Source organism: Aquarana catesbeiana, linkage group LG08, assembly GCF_042186555.1.
Source record: "Aquarana catesbeiana isolate 2022-GZ linkage group LG08, ASM4218655v1, whole genome shotgun sequence".
Lineage (NCBI taxonomy): Eukaryota > Metazoa > Chordata > Amphibia > Anura > Ranidae > Aquarana > Aquarana catesbeiana.
Window position 1 is genome coordinate 305,891,051 of NC_133331.1, and position 23,244 is coordinate 305,914,294.

Here is a 23,244-nt window from a genome sequence, read left to right on the forward strand (position 1 = left end):
GATAATTCTGCCAGACTTTGCCAAAAGGTGGTTGTAGGGGCTTCATTGTTCAAGGGCAGTTCCGCTGCAAGTGTGCGAAATTGAATGGCATACTGCCTTACTATACGAGTACTTTGACGGTGTTGAAGCACTTGCTATGGAACTAGCTCCAGTGGGCTCATTGAAAAGTGTGATGAATGCAGCAATCCTATTAATCATTCTGGTCATCTGCATGACCTTGTCTCTCTGGTCATTGAGATTAATATCCACTTTTAGGAGCAACCCCAAGAAAGTAGATCTAAGGTCCTTAACTCGCATTCATACATCCACATACTAGGGTGAATTTTGGACAGGAGCCAATTAACCTACCAGCATGTCTTTTAAGTGTGTGAGGAAACAAAAGTACCCAGAGGAAACCCATGCAGACACAGGGAGAACATGCAAACTCCAGGCAGATAGTGCCATGGTTGGGATTCAAACCAACAACCCTAGTACTGCCAGGCGGAGGAGCTAACCTCTTAGGTACAGCTGTCAATTTTGTCTTAGCTTCCCCGAATGAGAAACTGGCTTGGATGCTTGAAGTTCTTCCCAGATTCTGTGAGTTTTGGCAAACGATGGACCCATTCTCTCGTCAGGTCCAGTTCATTCCCATACAAATCATGCTGGGATGTCTGAGTTCTCCACCATGAGACCATTTCCTTTCTGGTAAAACCCCAAGCCTCTTCTACATTGATCCTGCGTTTTCAGGGATCACTTCAAGGCAGACAGAGTAGGAAATAGCCAAATTTGCGGTAGGGAGTTCTAGAGAAAGAGAACCTCTGAAGCAATCATGAAGGGAAGCATAGTAGGAGGTGGGTTTGAGAGGCCCTATAAAGGGTGATATGTGCCTCCCTTAATAGGAGCTGATCTCTTGGATGAAATTTATCAGTCAGTACACAGAGACTTCTCTTGGTCAAGAGAACCAAGGGAAGTCAAAATATAACCGATAATTGGTGTCGCCTGTCCAAGGAAAGCACGGTCTCATCATCTGCTAGCTGTAAGAGTTTAGCCCAGAAATAACCCTATAAGAGAAGAGTAGGAAGATAAGATACACCTTTCCAGTGGTGGAAGAAACCTTTACTTTCTTCATGAGCTCTGGCTGCCACTGCCAGGGCTGGGACAAAGGGTAGGCAGAAGAGGCGACCTCCTTGTGCACTTAAGGAGGAAATGGTGCACAAAAAATGCTGCTGTCGCTCATGGGAAAAGGGCATAATTTGGCTTGTTTGCCTTGTGTGCTAAAGGACCTTGTCCTGCAACTGGCTGCTGCCATTTGAATCTTCTGGGTGTATAATATAGTGTTTCCCCCACTGTGGTTCCTCCCCCCCAACCCCTATGAAATTACTGTATCTGATGGGAGTAACCACACTGACCAGCAGGGGAGACTCTATCCAACGACCACCAACTGAAATCTGACCACAGGACAGGTTGACAGGTTGTCTGTGTGCATAGATCAGGGGTCTTCAAACATTCTTAACAAAAGGCCACATTACTGTCCTTCAAAATTTAGGGGGGCCGGAATCGGATGTTGGTGTAAGTGGGAGGAATAGTACCCCATCATTGGTATCAGTGGAAAGAATAGTGTCCCATTGTTGGTGTCAATGGGAGGAATAGTACCCCATCATTAGTGTTAGTGGGAAGAATAGTGCCCTGTCTTTGGTGTCAGTGGGAAGAATAGTGCCACATCGTTGGTGTCAGTGGAAGGAATAGTGTCTCATATCAGTCAGAGGAACAGGGCCCCAAGGGCCGGATAAAGGCAAGCAAAGGGCTGCAGTTTGGAAACCACTGCCATGATGATGATAAATAAATATCCCTAACGATTTCCCATGTCTCAGGCACACTTATGTTTTTTTAATGTCCACTGGAAAACCTCTTTGTGGAGGAAACATTCCAGATGCGTGTAGCTATAAGATATAAAAAAAGAACTCTTCTCCTTAAACTAGTAACATTATCACCACTGAACCCCATTATGCTGTGTTATGTCCTCCAACATCTCAGGTTGTCCTCTAGGAATACAGGATATAGACCTCCTCTTTCCTCCATCATGAACACAACCCCCCAGTCCACCTCAATCGTAGAAGTCCACAGCCCCATATTTCTTTTCGCTCACTGACCACCACCAAGAGCAGGGTGATCTTCTTCCCAATGTCCACCAATAGTGGGGCATTGTTTCTCATACTGACATCACCGTAACTAAGGTGTCCACCTACACCAGAATGTTATTTCTTCCCACTCACCGCTAATACTTGGGCATTTTTTTCCCCCTGCTGGCCCCTATTATTTGGGCATTTTGTTTTGCCTTATCTTTTGATTTGAGACAATGAACTTTAAGAGCTGGACCATGCTCCATATTACCAAATCTGGATTAACTGCAACATATGTGTTTTGTGCCCAACCTGCGGCCCTTTGATGTTTAAAGCATGGCCTTTGGGCCCCAGCAGTCAGTAGAGGGAACATTGATTTGTAAAGGGCCTCATATCAGTTATAGTGGTTCCATGCAACAAGTCCCTAGTCCCTGACTGTCTCCTATAGCATGACTTCAGTCTCCAACCACTCCTGAAGAACAATCTCTGACCATTTCCTCCAGGAAGTCTTTGGTCTGCGACAGTTTTCTGTAGCATTATATGTAATACTTTATGCGGCCCTTTGGAGACATTGGGGGGGGGGGTCGTATTTTAGGCCCCCTTTACTTTGCAAGTTGACAGCCACTGGTGTGGTGTATACAACGAGTAGGTACAGGTTCCATTTAACCATGCCACTCCTACTGTCAAGGCAATAAGGCCAACCTCACCATTTGCTAATTGCTCCCCTTGGGTTATTGCAGGTCTTGCAATATCCCATGCCTGTCGTAAGCAGTGACTACAAGTGGCCATGCCAACACACAATAAACAAGCATGGTCCACCGTCGCCATTATTAGGCAGCCCATTCAGAGCAGCGAGGTGCAGCCAGGGATGGAGATGCAGAAAAAGGGGATGAAATGTGAAAATATTACTTTCTAAGTCAGGATTTCTCAACCGGGGTTCCATGGAACCCTAAAGCTATGTACACACAATAGGATTTTCCAACAACAAAACCGTGTATATTTTTTTACGAAGGATGTTGGCTCAAACTTGTCTTGCATACACATGAATGTTGTCAGAAATTCCGAACATCAAGAACGTTGTGACGTACAACGAGCAGAGAAAAGTTAAGTTCAATAGCCTGCACGGCTCTTCTGCTTGATTCTGAGCATGCGTGGAACTGTGTGCGTCGGAATTGTATGCACACGCTCAGAACTTCCGACAACAAGTCTTGTTGTCGGAAAATTTGAGAACCTGCTCTCAAACATTTATTGGCGGAAATTCCGACAACAAATGTTCTACGGAGCATACACACGGTCTGACTTTCCGACAACAAGCTCACATCCAACATTTGTTGTCGGAAAATCCTATTGTGTGTACGGCCCATAAGGATCCGCCAGAGGTTGCTATGGGGTTCCTTGAGCAATCAGAAATTTCTGCCTCTTAGAAAAGTTCCCACTGACACAATTGATCTTTTTTAGCTATCTGTAAGGGGGTAATTCTTCCCAATGATCACGAGTGTAAGGAACATTATTCCCACTGACCATCACACTAATGTATCATGAGTGGATATAGTCATTTTTAACAGGGGTTCCCTGAGACTGGAAAGCTATTTCAAAAAGGTTCCTCCATTTTGAAAAGGTTGAGAAAGGCTGTTCCAAGTGATTAAACACGACAAATTGTTTATTACACAAGGTTAGGGTGGGGGAGAACGAAACAAAGAACAGATTAGATCAAGATTAGAAAAATAGATATAGTAAACTAAAAAAAAAAAAACCCCTAATTTTCATGATACAATTTCTGGAACAATCCTCGCTCCATAATGGTGCATTTACTGTCAGTGACCCAGTGTCTTCTGATGCTTGACTAGACGGTCTTTTCGATTGTAAGTCTTCCCGCATTCTGAACATGAAAAGGGTCGCTCGCCTGTGTGGCTCGTCATGTGTGTGAGAAGGTGCCGTTGCTGTATGTACCCTTTCCCGCACACTTCACAGGCAAACGGCTTGACGCTGCTGTGCACTTTTATATGGTCATCCAGGTTTCTTTTAATGGAGAAACATCTGCCGCACTCAGGACAAGAAAAGGGCTTCTCGCCGGTGTGAACTCTCTGGTGGGTAACGAGGTGGTTTTTCCATTTGAAGGATTTCTCGCATACTAGGCATGGAAACCTCTTCTCTTCCGTCTGACCTTTTTTCTGTTCGGATTTTAACTCTCCCTGACCTTTTTGCTGTGCAGCAATCTCAGAATTCGACGTCTCGCACGCCGAAGTTGGAATCGGACCCTCGCCCGTACAGTTTTTCTGGTGTCTGAGACGCTGTTGTTGTAATATGAAACCTTTACCGCACCTTTCACAAGAAAACGGCTTCTCGCCGGTGTGGCATTTCATGTGGTAGTCGAGGCTTCCTTTCTGCAGGTAGGACTTGCCACATTCGGAGCAAGAAAACGGCTTCTCGCCGGTGTGGCTCTTCAGATGCTGGTTGAGGGCTCCTTTCTGAGTGAAACGTTTACCGCACGCTGTGCAGCAAAACGGCTTCTCGCCGGTGTGGACTTTTATATGGTCCTCAAGGATGCTTTTAGAGGAGAAACGTTTTTCACATAGAGAACAAGCAAAGGGCTTCTCACCGGTGTGAACTCTCTGGTGGTTAACAAGGTCCGCATTCCATAAGAAGGATTTCTCACAGTCCGAGCATTGGAAGACCTTCTTTCCCGTGTGGCATCTCGCATGAACACGAAGTTCATATTTGGTTGTAAAAGATTTCCCGCACTCCGAGCACGACAATGAATTATCTTGTGCATGAAGTTTCTTGTGTCGGCTAAGGCTGATGCTATATTTAAAGCGTTTTCCGCATTGCGCACAGGAATACGGCTGCCCACGTGCATGCGATTGCCGATGCAGGTTTAGAACGCCTCTGGTCCTAAATGCCTTCCCGCAATCGGAACACTTAAAAGGCGTTTCACCGGTGTGCACTCGCTCGTGTTCGACCAGCCACTTTTTTCCTCTAAAACCCTCCCCGCAGACCGTACAGGAAAAAGGTTTTTCACCGGTGTGCAGTCGCTCGTGTTCGATAAGCCGCCTTTTCTCTCCAAAACCTTTCCCGCACACCGTACAGGAAAAGGGTCTTTCACCGGTGTGCAGTCGCTCGTGTTCAATGAGACGCTTTTTTTCTCCAAAACCCTTCCCGCAGACTGTACATAAAAATGGTTTCTCGCCGGTGTGCACTCGCTCGTGTTCGCTAAGTCGTCTTTTCTCTACAAAGCCTTTCCCGCACACCGTACACGTAAAAGGCCGCTCGCCGGTGTGAATTTTGGCGTGTATGAGAAGGTCCAATTTCCGTGCATAAGATTTCCCGCAGTCTGAACATATATAGGGCCGCTCTCCGGTGTGCACCATGAGATGTCTTACAAGTCTGTGCTTAAAGCCAAAACATTTGTCACATTGGGGACACGGAAATATCTTTTCACCGGTGCTTGTAACAGTAGGTGATATTCCAGGAGAACATGGTTTGCTGTTAGAGGGATCCGTTGATCTGTTCTCCTGGTTATGTCTTGGGTGTATATTTTCAATATTAGGATCTACTCCTGGAGGATGTTGGCCAACGTCATTATCTTCTGCATTACAGTCTGAAGATAAAGTAAGGTGATTCTCCAAGTTGTTCGGGATACTGTGTTCATCTGTTGAAGATAAAAGGTTTTTTTAATATTCAGATTAACTGCGTCATGCATGCTATACTAGAAATCAATGGTTTCACAGGGATCTTTAGGGAATTAGGTACAATTATAACACCATTATAAGAATAGATAATCAGAATAACATACAATACAAACAAACCCAACTATGGGTCATGGTTTACATACACTGATAACATTGCGGACTTTGAGGAATGGAGATGGACCTTTCATATGGTGTATAGTATGTCCTCCTCATTTGTTGGGAACGGAGATGGACCTTTCATATGGTGTAGAGTATCTCCACCTCATTTGTTGGGAACATGAAATTATATTGAGGAATGGAGATGGACCTTTCATATGGTGTACAGAATGTCCACCTCATTTGTTGAGAACATGACATAGTGAGGAATCGAGGTGGAGTTTTCTAATGGTAGGCTGTCATTCATCCCCATTTCTCAGGGACACTCCCCATGAAACAAGTATCCCTGTCATGTCCCAAGCCCCAAGGCACTGCAGCCTAAAAATTACACTGAGCAAGGGTCTTGGCTACCCCAAAATGGTGCTGCTGGCCTTTGTAGCCAATTGTGCATGTGCGGAATGTCGGTTTTCTTTTTCTGGCTTTTTTTAGTTGCGGAGTGCAGCAGCGCCATTTTGGGGTGGCCGAAGATCTTGCACAGTGTAAAGTTGACCCTATACCGACTCCCAGCCAGGGACGTACCAGGGACTTGGACCATGAGGGGTGATTCCTACTTTTTAGTTTTACCTACTCTTGACCTTTGCTTTCTCTGCGTTACTTACTTCTGACCTCTGTACATTACATACTCCATTCTCCTTTAGCCTGTGTGTTACTTACTCCTGATCTCTGTATGTCAATTACTGCTGACCTCTGCACCCTGTGGAGTAAAGGAGTATAGTAAAAATGAAACCTGAGGCTACTTTGCTATAGGTCAAGAGTGCATAATGCATGGAGAGCAGGGGTCAGGAGTGCATAATGCACAGATTGCTGATGCAGCAATCAGTGTTCTTCTCTCATTCTGTAGCACACTCAGTAGAATTGTATGAAGGGCGCAGATCTAGATACATCATCAGTTTACAATAAAAAAGTACACGTACAATTATTGTAATTTTTACAATTAGGGTTAACTTTTGCAAATACTGCGGAAATATTGCCAATAAATGAGAATTCATTTAAATCAATGGAATGCAAATTGCCAATAATATTCAACATTCAAATACACAACTAATTGTGTGTTGAAAGCCTCTTCAGCTTCATCTTACAATAGGTTCGGCATCTCTGCTCTACCACTTGTAGTCCAGTCTCCTCTTGTTGGTCCACCTTTTCTAGTCCAGTCTCCTCTTGTTGGTCCACCTTTTCTAGTCCAGTCTCCTCTTGTTGGTCCACCTTTTCTAGTCCAGTCTCCTCTTGTTGGTCCACCTTTTCTAGTCCAGTCTCTCGTCCTGGTCTAGCATTTCCAGTCCAGTCTCTCGTCCTGGTCTAGCATTTCCAGTCCAGTCTCTCGTCCTGGTCTAGCATTTCCAGTCCAGTCTCTCGTCCTGGTCTAGCATTTCTAGTCCAGTCTCCTCTTCCTGGTCTAGCATTATTAGTTCAGTCGCTTCTCTTACCAGATGCTTTAATGGTCTCCCGATTCTCCATCACTTTCCATCTGAAAATATGTCCTGTTTCTGTACTCAGAGTACCTGTGCTGACATGTAAAGAAGAAGATTGCTCCTTTTCTACCATCATTTTTGCCTCCGTAGATGGCTGATCACCCATCACATTTGTTTCTTCTTTAAACTCAACTTTCATATCCATCTGTTTTTCACCCTAAATAAAAAAAAAAGTTGACAAAACGTAAAATACAAGAGAACAAATAATATTGAATGTTTCTAGATTCCAATTACCTACCTGATCATGGTGAGGGATGGTGTGATCTTCCTGTGTGGAATCTTGGGAATACAGAGGATGAGGACATCTCTCTGGTGGGTTCCCATTGCTGGATCCATCTGTAGGAAACACACACTGACTGAATACATTGTTTCTATGTGTTTATCAGATGATGGGGGATCTAGGTGGACCCTCCATACTGCTCTCCCTTTTACAATAAAGTCTCCTCTTACCCGGTGATGTGAGGGGTGGCTGATTCTCCATCATGACGTCCTTGTGTCCTTCTGAAAACTCCTCCTTCACGCCAAACTCTTCATCCTCCTCTTTTATCTCTTCTTTAACAATAAAACCACTCCTGTTTCCAATCTGAATATACAATAATGAAATCAGGGCGTTAACCATGAGACCTTCCAACACACACACATTCATACAGTCGTCTTGTTCCATTCTTCTCAGCACTGCTCACCTCTTCCATGATTAGTCCTATTATCTTGTTGATGACCTCTAGAATCTTCTTGTTGCTTCTCTCAGACCTCAGAGAGTGGGGTGAAGGCTCCGTTATGGAGACTGATGGATGTGATCTAAAGATGGACGGTGAGAATTTACTGATCTGTAGAAGTTTGAAGGTGGATAAGAAGTGTGCAGCCACCAGGGTAACCAATATTGGAGATGAATAGCCACGTTGGCCATAATTAGCTGACTGCCTGCCTCTGGGCGATTCCATGGATGTCCTTGCCGGTGCCTACGTTCTAGCAAGACCTCTGACAGAGAATGTCAGAGTAGCATCATCAGTGCGGGGTGGAGTGATATCCCACCTGCATTGCTCCACACCAGATTACTCAGCAGACACCCAGGAGGACCTCTGCAGCATGCATAAAAGGGGCACACACACACACACACAACTGGATACTAAGGTATGATGGGGGTCACAAACCACTAAACAAAAACATATAAGGGGGTACCTACTCCTTATCACTGCATTCTGAACTGTACTGTATGTTGCATACTGTTGACCCCTGCTCTGCATACAATATGTTGTACCGTTACATAGTCCTGACTGCCGCTCTGTATGTGCACCATGTTGTACGTTACATACTCCTGGCCACTGCTCTGTAGTCACCATGTCGTCCTTAAATAGTCCTGTCCACTGCTCTGTATACAATATGTTGTACATTACGTAGTCCTGACTGCTGCACCACATTTACCCTATGTTGTACGTTACATACTTCTGCTGCCCACTGTTCTACATACAATATGTTGTAAATTACACAGACCTTACGGCTACTCTGTATTCGCTATGCTGTCCTTACATATTCCTGACCCCTGCTCTACAAAAAAATATGTTGTACATTACATAGTCCTGACTGCTGTCCTGTATATGCAGTATGGTGTATGTTACATACTCCTGACCAATGCTCTACATAAAATATTTTGTACATTACATAGTTCATATACAGTAGTGCAGCAGTCAGGACTATATAATGTACAACATACTGTATGAAGAGCAGTGGTCAGGAGTATGTAACATACAACATACTGCATATACAGTACAGAAGTCAGGACTATGTAATGTACAACATCTTGTATGCAGAGCAGTGGTCCGGAGTATGCAACATACAACATACTGCATATACAGTGCAGCAGTCAGGACTATGTTATGTACAACATTTTGTATGCAGAGCAGTGATCAGGAGTATGTAACGTACAACATACTGCATATACGGTGCAGTAGTCAGGACTATGTAATGTACAACATACTATATGCACTGCAGTGGTCAGGAGTATGTAACGTACAACATACTGCATATACAGGGCAGAAGTCAGGACTATGTAATGTACAACATCTTGTATGCAGAGCAGTGGTCAGGAGTATGTAACGTACAAAATACTGCATATACAGTGCTGCAGTCAGGACTATGTAATGTACAACATCTTGTATGCAAAACATGAGGTCAGCAGTATGTACTGCTACTCTGTATCTACTATGTTGTCCTTACATACACCTGACCACAGTACTGTATACACTATGTTTTACATTACTAACTGCTGCACTGTGTTGTACATTACATGTACTCTGTATACATTGTTGTCCCCTACATAATCCTGACTACTGCATTGTATACACTACTACAGTATGTCATATGTTGCATAGTCCTGACCACTGCTCTGTATACATTATGTTGTACATGGTATAGCCCTGAGCGCAGAACCATATGCACAATGTTCTATATTACATAGTACTGACCACAGTACTGTATATACTATGTTTTACTGCTGCACTGTGTTGCACATTACATAGCCCTGACCACTGCAGTATATACACCGTTATGTTTTACATTACCTAGAACTGCAACCAACACACTGTGCTGTACGTTACATAGTGAATGCCAGCAGCTTTTCTTCTGTCTCTGTCCTACTACAAGTCCCAACATTCCCTAATTCCCCACTCGGAATCGCCATATGTGTTTACTACCACATTGCCCAAATTTAGCTCAATCCTAGAACTAGAAGATGAACCTCTAAATGCCGTATTTGACCTTTTTTAGGCATTGAAACCTCCTATACCACCTGCCATACCAAGATCTACCAGGATCCAGAGTCAATCACCGGTGACCCCCTGACCCTCTCTAATAATAATAATATAATGATATTAATTTATAATGTAGCAAGGTCCCAGGCCTCCTTTCGGTCTAATGAGAACCTCCAGGGCCAGAGATAGCCGACATCCTTCTGTATATGGTGGGTTGTGAGGCATGGTGGTTGCAAGGTGGCTAAAGCCATTGGGTGCCAGACACTTCTTGAATGCAAAAAAAGAGTTTATTTCTCTTAACAGACTTTTTGGGGGAGAGAGGGTTAGGGCCAGGACACCCTTAGGTAGTTGCAAGTTCAGTTAGCAGACTCAGAGACTTTAATAGGATGACAGCCATGCAGGGAAAGGCCTCCAGCAAGACACCACATCTGCACGTGCAGGAATGCCGTCTCCTATGGCAACGGTCTTTAACAGTTCCTAACACAAAGTGTAACAGTTCCTTCACTTCCACTACAATCTCTTCTTGTAGGTCTTCAGCCCACTGAGCTCCCAGTCTCTCTCACTAGACTAGATGATTCATTGCCACTGAATCCCTTGAGCTCCTCCAATCTTCACGGTGGCATCTTCCTCAAGCGCCACCCCCGCCTCTCTGCTGGGTCCCTAGCTTGGCGCTCCAGATACTTCTTAAGCTTCACCCCACTGGCCTGCTCAGTCCCTGGCTTGACACACAAGGCTGCTCTGCAAGCGTCACCTCCGCTGGTTGGGTCCCTGACTTGATGCCCACCTGACGTTTCCCGATTCTGGGGGGGGGGGGACCTGAGAACAGTAATGTGTCGCTGGGGTGAGGGAACCTGAGGACAGTAATGGGGAACTGTAAAGGGGGGAGCTGAGGACAGTAATGGGGTGAGGGAACCTGAGGACAGTAATAGGGCTCTGTGATGGGGGGGATCTGAGGACAGTGGTGGGGACCTGAGAACAATAATAGGGCGCTGGGGTGAGGGAACCTGAGGACAGTCATGGGGAACTGTAAAGGGGGGAGCTGAGGACAGTAATGGGGTGAGGGAACCTGAGGACAGTAATAGGGCTCTGTGATGGGGGGATCTGAGGACAGTGGTGGGGACCTGAGAACAATAATAGGGCGCTGGGGTGAGGGAACCTGAGGACAGTCATGGGGAACTGTGAAGGGGGGAGCTGAGTACAGTAATGGGGTGAGGGAACCTGAGGACAGTAATAGGGCACTGTAAGTGAGGGGGTGGAGGACAGTAATAGGGTCACTGAGGACAGTAACGTTGGGTGAGCCTCACCGATGAGCCTGCACAGTGCCCTATTGGGGGGGTGACACCATGGTTTACCACACAGGGTGGCACCAACCCTAGTGACGCCACTGGGTTTAGAGTAGGTAGCGGGGAGGACTAAATGGGAGACATACTCACCAACTTCTTCCCTCTCTGCGTACAGCCATTACTCTGCCCCAGAAATACTCCGCCCACTTCCTTCATGTGACTTTCAGTGTGGTGCCAGTATCCAACATGGCCACTGGGAGATCAGGTTGCTCATGCTCTATAGTGTCATGTGATCCCACCTGGCAGCGGCCATTTTCTTGTAGCCAGTTTGTGATGAGCTCCTCCTCTTCCCTTTTCATGCTACATAGGGGATCTTTTCCTCCCGTTATTACAGGGTTTAATGGATTTAGTGCTATGGGGGGGATTTACTAAAACTGGAAACAAAATTGAATCCAAAAAAAACAAATCATCCGAATTCGAATCTAATTTGAAAACACATTCAAAATGTAAACATATTGCTGACTATTGCTGATTTCCTTCAAAGACTGTGCATTAGAATATAGCCCACTTCCGAAATTTGAAAAAAACAGAATAAAACAGATTAGTATAAAATAGAAAATAAAGCAATAGAACTGAAAAGAATAGAATAGAATAGAAAAAAATAAAATAGAAAGAATATAGCCATCTTCAGAATTTCTAATAGAATAGAATAGAAAGAATATATTACCGTCTTCCAAACTTTGAATTTGGAATAACCAGCTATTCTTCACAATGAATTCAGATCGATTCGATATTTTCTATTCGAATGCTTTGAATCCACAGAAAAAATGTGAATCGAAAAAGAAACTAAACTAAAAAAAATTGAAACAAAATGCAATTAATAACTTAACAAATCGATCCAAAACTAAACACATTTTTTCATTCTGCACATGTCTAGACGTCCTGCATGGGCGTGCTTGAGGGCCACAAGACTGGAGCTTGTCCTTAGATTTTTGGGTGTCAAGCACATTCTTGCTAAACCTGCAGACATCCCAATCTCACCTCTTCCTGTCTCCTGAGCCTCTGGTGTCACTCTGTCATCTCTCAGTCCCTATCAGTCCCATAAACCGCAGATGTAGGTACTTCAGCAGAAAGGGGGTCCAAAAAGGGGAGGACCTGCAACCTACAGTATGCTGCTGCTCTACAGCTCATTGAAGCACGGTGCTTTTCACGTTGTTTACTAAAAGAACCTTATCTTGATACTGGTTGCCTCCATTGCCCAACTGGTTCCTTCCAGCAACCCCACTACTGTGTCCTGTACAGTGCCTGATGGGAATGACCACAGCCACCAACTAAAATTTTAACAAAGGACAGGTAGACCTTGAGTCTACAGATCTGTGAACCTCACTCCCTCTCTCATTCCTTCCCTCAATTTCTGGTATGCCCAGCCTATCTGGTGGCATTTGGCTGTGGTTATCTTTCTCCCAAATGGTTAGCATTTACGGGAGGTACAGAAGTTGCAAGGATGAGAAAGGTGGGCCAACAGATGAAGTATTGCCATCTGTCGTGCGTCCTCAGAAATCAACCAGCGTGCTGGTAGATTGTTGCAAGAACCCAAGGTTCCCCAGTCTCGACATGGGTAACAGTACCATATGCACTCTCTAATATCCAACAGCTGTCAAGGACTCAAGTCTGTGACTAGCTATCTGAGGTGATGACCTTGTTTGGTGTAGGAGGAAATGAGGACAGAAGTCGCCTAAAGTAGGTAAAACAATGCTGTGATACAGTTGTCACAGCCTGCAATACCTCTGGCCACCACTAGAGGGAGACTTCACCCAATCTAGCCAGTTGGCCACACACAGGCAGATGCAATCTGGTGTAACATTGTCACCTCTGAACCCCATCAAACTGTGTTACGTCTTCCTACATCTTCTTCTTTGGTTGTCTCCCGGGAGGGTCCGTCTATCCTTCTCATGATTCATTGTACATGGTTGTGTAATATGTTGGCAGTTTCTATACAAACTTTTATAGAGGTTAGTGATGTACTGCAAAATTCCCAGAGGTGGCCATCTTATATTCAGAGCCAGAATTGCCCCTAGGCCACATAGGGCACCATTTCTACTGGGCATCCCTCAAAAAGAGTTTCATGTAACCTGGATCTTGTAGGGCTTTTCCGCAGTGGGTTCCATGTGGTGGAACGCTCTGTGTTTTAGCTTCAGCCATTTTTTGAGCTGGTGTCTTGAACCACTGGAATTCAATACCACAGCAGAATAGGATATCACAGTTAGAACAGGTGCCCACCAAGGATTAAAGTGCCTCTCCTCTTCTTTCCTCTTATCACGCACACATCCCCCCCAGCCCCATAGTTCCCATGCCCCCCATATTTTCTTTCTCCCACTGATGAACAACGCTGGGGTGTTTTTCTTCCCAATGACAACTAATAGTGGGATAGGCTTTCACACACTGACCACCAACACAAGGGTGTTCTTCTTCCAAATGGCTACTGATACTGGGGTATGCTTTCTCATACTGACCACCAACACCCAGGTGTTCTTCTTCCCAATGACTACTGATAGAGGGATATGCTTTCTCACAATGACCATCAACACTAGGATGGTACTCTACCCAATGACTACTGATGGTGGGGCATGCTTTCTCACACTGACCACCAACACCAGGGTTTTCTTCTTCTTCTTCCCAATGACTACTAAAAGTGAGTGTGGTTTGTACACTGACCACCAGCACCAGGGTTTTCTTCTTCCCAATGACTACTGATAGTTTCTCCACTGAAGGGTCTTCTTCTGATCATTGCCCTTTTGCCTTAACTCTTGAACTATGAGTCCTGGATTCTGTACACTGTGCTGCATAGTACATAATCTGGAAGGACTGCAGCATATGTATGTAATATATACAGAAAGTAGACCAAAAACCAAATAAAACCGATGCTTCTCAAAGGCCCAAATCTGTTATCCCAGCCAACTGGCCTCAATGTTTGCAGGTGCTGGTCGGGTTGTAACTGGTTTGTCCGACACATCAAGGACTATAATAAAATGGCACCCATCCACACACTTCTTCAGCATATAATGAGCTCCCCTTTAGAAAAAAATGGGTTCAGCTTGGGCTCCTACCCATGGGAGAACCCCTCTAACATGTTTCACCCAGTAAGGGCTTAATTGTAGACATAGTGTATGGACGGTTGCCATTTTGTTGTATACAGTAGGCATAGATTCTATATAACCACACCACTCCCACTGTCATTACATTGTGGCCACTTCCACCATGCGCCGCTTGCTCCCCACATTGCACAGGTATGGTCCACCACTGTCACCAACAGGAAGCTGCTCCAGAGTAATGACATGCAGCTGATGTTAGAGGGAAAAAAAAGGATGAAATGTGAAAATATTTTTTATTCCAAGTAAGAAAACTTGACAACTGTTGATTATACAAAGTGCACAGTGCACTTACATCTACTTTGACCTCATAGTGTTCCATATCTCTCAGATGCCCACTGGTAAGATTTTTTCTTCAATTCCTAGATCTGCTAGTTTTATTTTTTTTAGCTTTAATTTATTTTATTCAATGAATATTAATCAGGAAGAGTAAGAACACCCTAGGGTGGGAGAGAATGGATCTAAGGTGGGTTTAGATAGTAGGCCCACCAGTCAATTGAGGTGGGGGAGAATGGATCTAAGGTGGGTTTAGATAGTAGGCCCACCACTCATTTGAGGTGGGAGAGAATGGATCTAAGGTGGGGTTAGATGATAGGCCCACCACTCATTTGAGGTGGGGGAGAATAGATCTAAGGTGGGCTTAGATAGTAGGCCCACCACTCAATTGAGGTGGGGGAGAATGGATCTAAGGTGGGCTTAGATAGTTGGCCCACCACTCATTTGAGTAAACTCGAAACTCCCCTCAGTTTCATGATACTGTTTTCTGGACAGAACAATCTTCGCTTCCATTGTGTATCTGCCATAGGTGACCCTCTGTCTTCTGATGCTTGACTAGACGGTCTTTTCTGTTGTAACTCTTCCCGCACTCTGAACATGAAAAGGGCCGCTCACCTGTGTGGCTTGTCATGTGTGTAAGAAGGTGCCTGTGTTGTATGTACCCTTTCCCACACTCTTCGCAGGTAAATGGCTTTACACTGCTGTGCACTTTTATATGGTCATCCAGGTTTCTTTTAATGGAGAAACATCTGCCGCACTCAGGACAAGAAAAGGGCTTCTCTCCGGTGTGAACTCTCTGGTGGGTAACAAGGTGGTCTCTCCTTTTAAAGGATTTCTCACATAATAAACATGGAAACCTCTTCTCTTTGATGTGACCTTTTTGCTCTCCAAGGAGTCCAGGTTTTGACTTTTCACACTTACCTGCACAAATTCTCTGGTGTTTGAGAAGTTGCTGTTGCACCATAAAAAGTTTCCCGCACTTTTCACAGCAAAACGGCTTCTCACCAGTGTGGCATTTCATGTGGTAGTCGAGGCCTCCTTTCTGTGAGTAACATTTACCACATTCAGAACATGAAAACGGCTTCACGCCGGTGTGGCTTTTCATATGCTGGTTGAGGGCTCTTTTCTGAATGAAACGTTTCCCGCACTCCGTACAGGAAAACGGCCTCTCACCGGTGTGGACTTTTATATGGTCCTCAAGGATGGCTTTGGATGAGAAACATTTGTCACATAGAGAACAAGGAAAGGGCTTCTCACCGGTGTGAACTCTCTGGTGGTTAACAAGGTCCGCATTCCATAAGAAGGATTTCTCACAGTCCGAGCACTGGAAGATCTTCTTTCCCGTGTGGCATCTCGTATGAACATGAAGTTCATATTTGGTTGTAAAAGATTTCCCGCACTCCGAGCACGACAATGAATTATCTTGTGCATGAAGTTTCTTGTGTCGGCTAAGGCTGATGCTATATTTAAAGCGTTTTCCACATTGCAAACAAGAATACGGCTGCCCGCTAGCATGCGATTGCCGGTGAATGTTTAGAACGCCTCTGGTTCTAAATGCCTTCCTACAATCGGAACACTTAAAAGGCGTTTCACCGGTGTGCACTCGCTCATGTTCAATCAGCCTCTTTTTTCCTCTAAAGCTCTCCCCGCAGACCGTACAGGAAAATGGTTTCTCACCGGTGTGCAGTCGCTCGTGTTCGACAAGCCGCCTCTTCTCTCCAAAACCTTTCCCGCACACCGTACAGGAAAAAGGCCTTTGACCGGTGTGCAGTCGCTCGTGTTCAATCAGCCACTTTTTTCCTTTAAAACTCTTCCCGCAGACTGTACACAAAAAAGGCCTCTTGCCAGTGTGCACTCGCTCGTGTTCAATAAGCCGCTTTTTATCTATAAAGCCTTTCCCACAGACCGTACATGAAAAGGGCCTCTCGCCGGTGTGAATCTTGGCATGTGTGAGAAGGTCCAATTTCCGTGCATAAGATTTCCCGCAGTCTGAACATATATAGGGCCGCTCTCCGGTGTGCACCATGAGATGTCTTACAAGTCTGTGCTTAAAGCCAAAACATTTGTCACATTGGGGGCACGGAAATATCTTCTCACCGGTGCTTGTAACAGTAGGTGATATTCCAGGAGAACATGGTTTGCAATTAGAGGGATCCATTGAACCACTTTCATGGTGAAGTCTAGGATGTATTTTTTCAGTAACAGGATTTACTCCTGGAGGAAATTGGGCAAAGTCATTCTCTTCTGTAATACAGTCTGGAGATAAAGTATGCGGGTGTTCTGAGTCATTCAGGAGATAGTGTCCATCTGTTGGAGATAATGTTTTATTAATATTTAAAGTATGTTCATTTTTCAGTTAGTCTGAAAAATCAATGGTTTCATAGAGATACAAACAAACCCAACTATGGACCAGGCAGTGTACACTGAGGACTCTGTGGTGGGGAATGGCAATGGCCCTACCTTCACCTTGTAGAAAACATAATGCTATCTTGAAGATTAAAGAAGGATGTTTCATGTGGTATACAGTATCTTAACCCCATTTGTTGGGAACATGATGTTATATTGAGGAATGGCGTAGGACCTTTCTTATGCTGTACAGTATCTCCTCCTCATGTGTTGGGAACATGACATTATATTGAGGAATGGAGATGGACCTTTCATATGGTGTACAGTATCTCCTCCTCATTTGTTGGGAACATGACATTATATTGAGGAATGGAGATGGACATTTCATATGGTGTACAGTATCTCCTCCTCATTTGTTGGGAACATGACATTATATTGAGGAATGGAGATGGACCTTTCATATGGTGTACTGTATCTCCTCCTCATGTGTTGGGAACATGACATTACATTGAGAAATGGAGATGGACCTTTCATATGGTGTACAGTATCTCCTCCTCATTTGTTGGGAACATGACATTATATTGAGGAATGGAGATGGACATTTCATATGGTGTACAGTATCTCCTCCTCATGTGTTGGGAACATCACGTTATATTGAGGAATGGAGATGGACCTTTCATATGGTGTACTATATCTCCTCCTCATTTGTTGGGAACATGACATTATATTGAGGAATGGAGATGGACCTTTATATGGTACACAGTTTCTCCATCTTGTTTGCTTGGAACATGACATTATACCAAGGACCGGAGATGGACATTTCATGTGCTGTATACTACCTCCACCTCTTCTTGTAGATCTGCCATTTGAAGTTCAGTGTCCTCTTATTGTTCTACCATTTATATATCCAGTCTACAGTTTACAGTCCAGTCTCCTCTTACTGGCCTGCCATTTTTAGTCCAACCTCCTCTTACTAGTCTACCATTTATAGTCCAATCGCCTCTTACTGGTCTACCATTTACAGTCCAGCCTCCTCTTACTGGTCTGCCATTTATAAACCAGTCTCCTCTTACTGGTCTGCCATTTATAGTCCAAACTCCTCCTACTGGTCTACAATTTACTGTATAGTCCAACCTCCTCTTACTGTTCTACCATTTACAGTGCAGCCTCCTCTTACTGGTCTGCCCCTTATAGTCCAGTCTCCTCTTACTGGTCTGCTATTTTTACTCCAACCTCCTCTTACTGGTGTAGCACCCTGGTGTTTAGGCAGGGTTGCTAGTAAATTTAGTTTGCCAGGCGGTAGTTGCCCTGGTTAATTGTTGATAGATCCACTGATTCCTCTCTAGTTCTGGACTTGCTGCACCTTCTCTCTTCTGTTGCTAGGTGGCGTTATGCTGGTGACATTAGATAGACAAGGGCTTAGCAAGGGCAGGCTATGAATGGATGGGGTGTCTCAGCCAATTGGCAGTGGTTTCTTTAGTCCCTTGGCCTGCTGGGAGAGCCTATTTATTTGGGTGGAGTCAGGTGATTGGGGTTCTGTGCCACCTGGATGGCTGTCTGGGTGGACGTGTGTTATGCTGCCCCGGCTGCTAGGCCAGAAGCCTGAGGCCTATCCCGGGGACATCTGGCTGCCAGGCTGCCTGAGGGCCTATGCAGAAGCAGGAGAAGCAGCGCAGGGTTGGGACTGCAGGATTGGAGTCCAACCGAGAGTAATGGTTCCACCGGACGGGTAACCAAATGTGGTCGGAGGTAGGGGGGAAGCTGTCGCCACTAAGGGACCATCCACTGTAAATAAGCTGGAGCCAGTACCAGAGCAGTCTTCTCACCAGGTGGGGAAGGTGAAGAAGTGGGAAAATTTCAGCAAGTGCCAAGCCAGGGACCCAGCGGGATAGCAGAGGTGACGCTTGAGGAGCATCAGTGAGTGCCAAGGCGGGGACCCAGCAGGGAAGCGGAAGTGACGCTTGAGGAAGATACCAAGTTATGGAAGTGGAGGAGCTCCGGGGATCCAGTGGCGATTGGGTCTGAGAGTCTAGTGAGAGACTGGGAGCTCGGTGAGTGAAGACCTACAGTGAGAGACTGTAGAGTGCAAGGAGAACTATCTGTGTTACCCATAGTTGAATACAACTACCGTTAGTGACTGTTACAAGATTTGTTGCCATAGGAGACAGCGGTAGTACCTATAAAGAAGTGGTGTCTGGCTGGAGGCCTTCCACTGTATAGCTGTCCGCCTATAGAAGTCTCGGAGTCTGCCAATTATCATTGCATCTACTTAAGGGTGTCCTGGCTCTAACCCTCTTTCCCACAGTTCTTGTTTAAGAGACAATAAATCTCTTTGCATTCAAAAAGTGTCTGGTGCCCATCACTTCAGCTTGTATTACACCCACCATGCCTTGTAACCCACTCTACAAAGAAGGATGTCAGCTCTCCCTGACTCAGGAGGTCACCATTAGGCCTCTAGAGGTACGGGACCTTGCTACACTGGTCTACTATTTATAGTCCAATCTCCTCTTACTGGTCTTCCATTTATAGTCCAGCCTCCTCTTATATGTCTGCCATTTATAGTCCAGTCTCCTCTTACTGGTCTAACATTTACAGTCCAGTCTCCTCTTGCTAGTCTACCATTTACAGTCCAGTCTCCTGTTGCCGGTCTACTTTTTATAGCCAAGTCTCCTCTTACTGGTCTGACATGTATTGTCCAGTCTCCTCTTAATGATCTACCATTTACAGTACAGTCTCCGCTGACAGGTCTATTATTTATAATCCAGTTTCCTATTACAGATCTACCATTTAAAGTTTAGTCTACTGTATAATTCTGTCTCTTCTTCCTGGTCTACCATTTATAGCCCAGTCTCCACGTACAGGTCTACAACTTATTATATAGTTCAGATGGTAGGCTTCTCCTATTGGTCTACCATTTATATTTCGGTCTCCTTTTACTGGTCTGTCACGTACCCACGCTAATATGTGTAGAGGATTCTTCCTTTTTTACCATCACTTCCTCCTCTGTACATCTCTGATATTCCATCACATTCCTCTCTTCTTTAAATCCAACTTTCATATCCATCTGTTTTTTACCCTAAACATAACAGATGACAAAAACATAAAATACCGATGAGCAAATAACAATGTTCAGTTCTATATAACAATCATCTACCTGATGATGGTGAGGGATGGTGTGATCTTCCTGTGTGGAATCCCGGGAATACAGAGAATGGGGACATCTCTCTGGTGGGTTCCCATTACTGGATCCATCTGTAGGAAACACACACACTGACTGAATACATTGTTTCTATGTGTTTATCAGATGATGGGGGATCTAGGTGGACCCTCCGTACTGCTCTCTCCTTTACAATAAAGTCTCCTCTTACCCGGTGATGTGAGGGGCGGCTGATTGTCCATCATGACGTCCTTGTAGAGATCCTTGTGTCCTTCTAAATACTCCTCCTTCACACCAGCTTCTTCATCCTCCTCTTTTATCTCTTCCTTAACAATGAAGCCATTCCCATTTCCACTCTGAATATACAAAAATTAAATTGAGAGTTAACCATATGACATTCCGACACACACACATTGATGCAGTCGTCTTGTCCCATTATTCTTTGCACCGCTCACCTCTTCCATGATTAGTCCTGTTATCTTGTTGATGACTTCTGAATCTTCTGTTTGCCTCTCTCAGGTGTCATAGAATGAGGTGAAGGGCTGGTTTGGAGAATGACGGATGTAATCTAAAGATGGACATTAAAATAAGAATTTACTGGTCTGTAGGAAGTCTGCAGCCACCGAGGTTACCAATATTGGCCATGGCCATGAGTTAGGTGACTTCCTGTTTCAGGACGATAACACGGATGTTCTGCCAAGTACCCCAGGGCATGTCATCCTGACTGTAAAGCCTCGTACACACAATCGGATTTTCCGACAACAAAACCTGTGGAATGTTTTGGCTGTTGGCTCAAACTTGTCTTGCATACACACGGTCACACAAATGTTGGCCAACAATTACGAATGTGGGAATGTGGTGACGTACGACGAGCCGATAAATAGGAAGCTGAATAGTCATGTGATATCTCCATTATGAAAGCTAGTTTTACAAGACCGAGCGCTTCCGGCTCGTGCTTGATTCCGAGCATGCATGTACTTTTGTGCGACGGACTTGTGTACACACGATCGGACTTTCCAACAACAAAGTTTTGTTGGCGGAAAAGTTAAGAACCTGCTAGCCAACATTTGTTGTCGGAAAGTTCTACAGCAAATGTTCGATGGAGCATACACACGGTCGGACTTTCAGCCAACAAGCTCACATCCAACATTTCCCGTCGAAAAATCCGACTGTGTGTACGCGGCATTAGAGTAACATACTGTTCTGTATGCCGGCAGTGCGGGGTGGAGTAATATACCGCCAGACTCTGCCTGCATTGCTCCAACACCATGTTACTCAGCAGACACCCAGGAGGCAGAAGGACCTCTGCAGCTTTAAGTAAAAATGGAAGCACACACAGCTGAATACCGATGTAAAAAGGGGGCACAGACCACTGAACACCAACAACATTTAGGGCGGGACGTAATCCCATTCACTACGCTCTAAACTTTACTGCACGTTGCATACTCCTGACCACTGCACTGCATACGCTATGTTTGTATGTTACAAGTTGGGTAAAGGGCTGTATGTAAATAGTCGGTGGTAGTCCGCCTCGATTTTTCGGTCAAAGGAAGCAGTGTGAGTACCGAGGCAGCTATAATGTAATCTTTAGGGACCCAAACTTTGGCTTACCCCCTTAGGGGGTATGTAAGCAAGGAGAGGTGCAGGTCTATGGGACTACTCACTTCCCTTGAGTATGGTATGTAGGACTCTAGTAATCTTCTGAAGGTATGGCCTGCTCCTGAACTCACCTCAACTTATCTTCACTTATCAAATGTTCCGTTTGGAACTGAGGTATTGTGTGTTCACCTGGGACAAGAATAACTGAGGTGTGTATATATGGAATTGAATGTTTGACTGTGACCGTTTCAGTAGAGCAGAGGTCTCCAAACGTTCTAAACAACGGGCCAGTTTACTGTCCTTCAGACTTAAGGGGGGGCTGGACTGTGGGCATTGGGAGTAGAAAGGGTCCCAACGTCGGTGGGAATAAACAAATCTTCCAATGACATTGGAAGGAATTGTGCCCCATTGCTGGCATCATTGGGCCCCACTGTTGGGTGCCCCATCTTTGGTGTCACTGGGAGGAATTCTGTCCCTTCATTGGTGTCAGTGGCCCCATTGTTGGTAGTGGATGAAAATAGTTCCCACAGGGCTGGATAAAAGTAAGCCAAGAGCCACATCTGGCCCTCGGGGGCCACAGTTTGGAGATTACTGCAGTAGAGCATTGAAAATGCCTTCTGCTGTTCCCGTACTGCTGGTGGCTTTTCCGGTATGTCGATCATTTTGTCCCTCCTTTTACCATTAGGGTAATTTTTTCAAATGAATGTTATTAATATGACTACTACTCACCCCCCCCCCTTTTTTATAATAATGATAGTAGGGTTTGAATAGAGTGTGTAGTGGGTGGTGGGGATAATATAATACTAACTATTGTTTATAATAATAATATAAGTTTTTGAATGGGATGTCTAGCAGGACTAGGGAAAATGTATGTATGTATATATATATATAAATTATAATAATAATAATAAAAGGTTTGTGTATAGGGTGTGTAGTGGGTGGTGGGAAGTTCAGAGAGAAAAGATGAAATAAGAGACATACCACCACGCACAACTTCTTCCCTGTCTGCGGGCAGACATTACTCTGCTCCAGAAATACCCCGCCCACTTCCACCATGTGACTTCAGTGTGGGTGCCAGTGTCCAACATGGCCACCAGGGGAGCAGGTGTACAAATGCACATGCTCTATCTATAGTGTCATGTGATCCTACATGACAGCTGCCATTTTCTTGTAGCCAGCTTGTGATTGGCTCCTCCCATTCCCTGTACATTAACCCTTCACTGTGCAATCCCTTTTCATGCTACACAGTTTTTTTTCTCCGGTTATTTCAGGGT

The 23,244-nt window shown here is 44.9% G+C and overlaps 3 protein-coding genes across 5 annotated transcripts in view; all 3 read right to left on the minus strand.

The window, feature by feature from the left end:
- The window catches only part of LOC141105054 (uncharacterized), a 76,459-nt gene that overhangs the window by 40,384 nt on the left and 12,831 nt on the right, over positions 1 to 23,244 (minus strand). The window lies entirely within an intron of this gene.
- On the minus strand, positions 3,740 to 12,307 carry LOC141105074 (uncharacterized). 2 transcript variants are annotated; one of them, XM_073594912.1, is made up of 6 exons: positions 12,171 to 12,307; positions 8,097 to 8,211; positions 7,864 to 7,996; positions 7,652 to 7,749; positions 7,369 to 7,570; positions 3,740 to 5,748 (listed from the first exon to the last, which is right to left on the minus strand). In XM_073594912.1, the coding sequence occupies exons 2-6, from the start codon at positions 8,103 to 8,105 to the stop codon at positions 3,914 to 3,916; spliced, it is 2,277 nt and encodes a 758-aa protein (XP_073451013.1). In that variant the 5' UTR covers positions 8,106 to 8,211; positions 12,171 to 12,307; the 3' UTR covers positions 3,740 to 3,913. The 2 variants fall into 2 exon arrangements, with proteins under 2 accessions (XP_073451013.1, XP_073451012.1); XM_073594911.1 differs by lacking the exon at positions 12,171 to 12,307 and adding an exon at positions 11,594 to 11,725.
- On the minus strand, positions 14,812 to 23,054 carry LOC141105080 (uncharacterized). The gene is made up of 6 exons (XM_073594922.1): positions 22,952 to 23,054; positions 20,827 to 20,939; positions 20,583 to 20,727; positions 20,369 to 20,466; positions 20,167 to 20,290; positions 14,812 to 17,175 (listed from the first exon to the last, which is right to left on the minus strand). The coding sequence occupies exons 2-6, from the start codon at positions 20,833 to 20,835 to the stop codon at positions 15,341 to 15,343; spliced, it is 2,211 nt and encodes a 736-aa protein (XP_073451023.1). The 5' UTR covers positions 20,836 to 20,939; positions 22,952 to 23,054; the 3' UTR covers positions 14,812 to 15,340.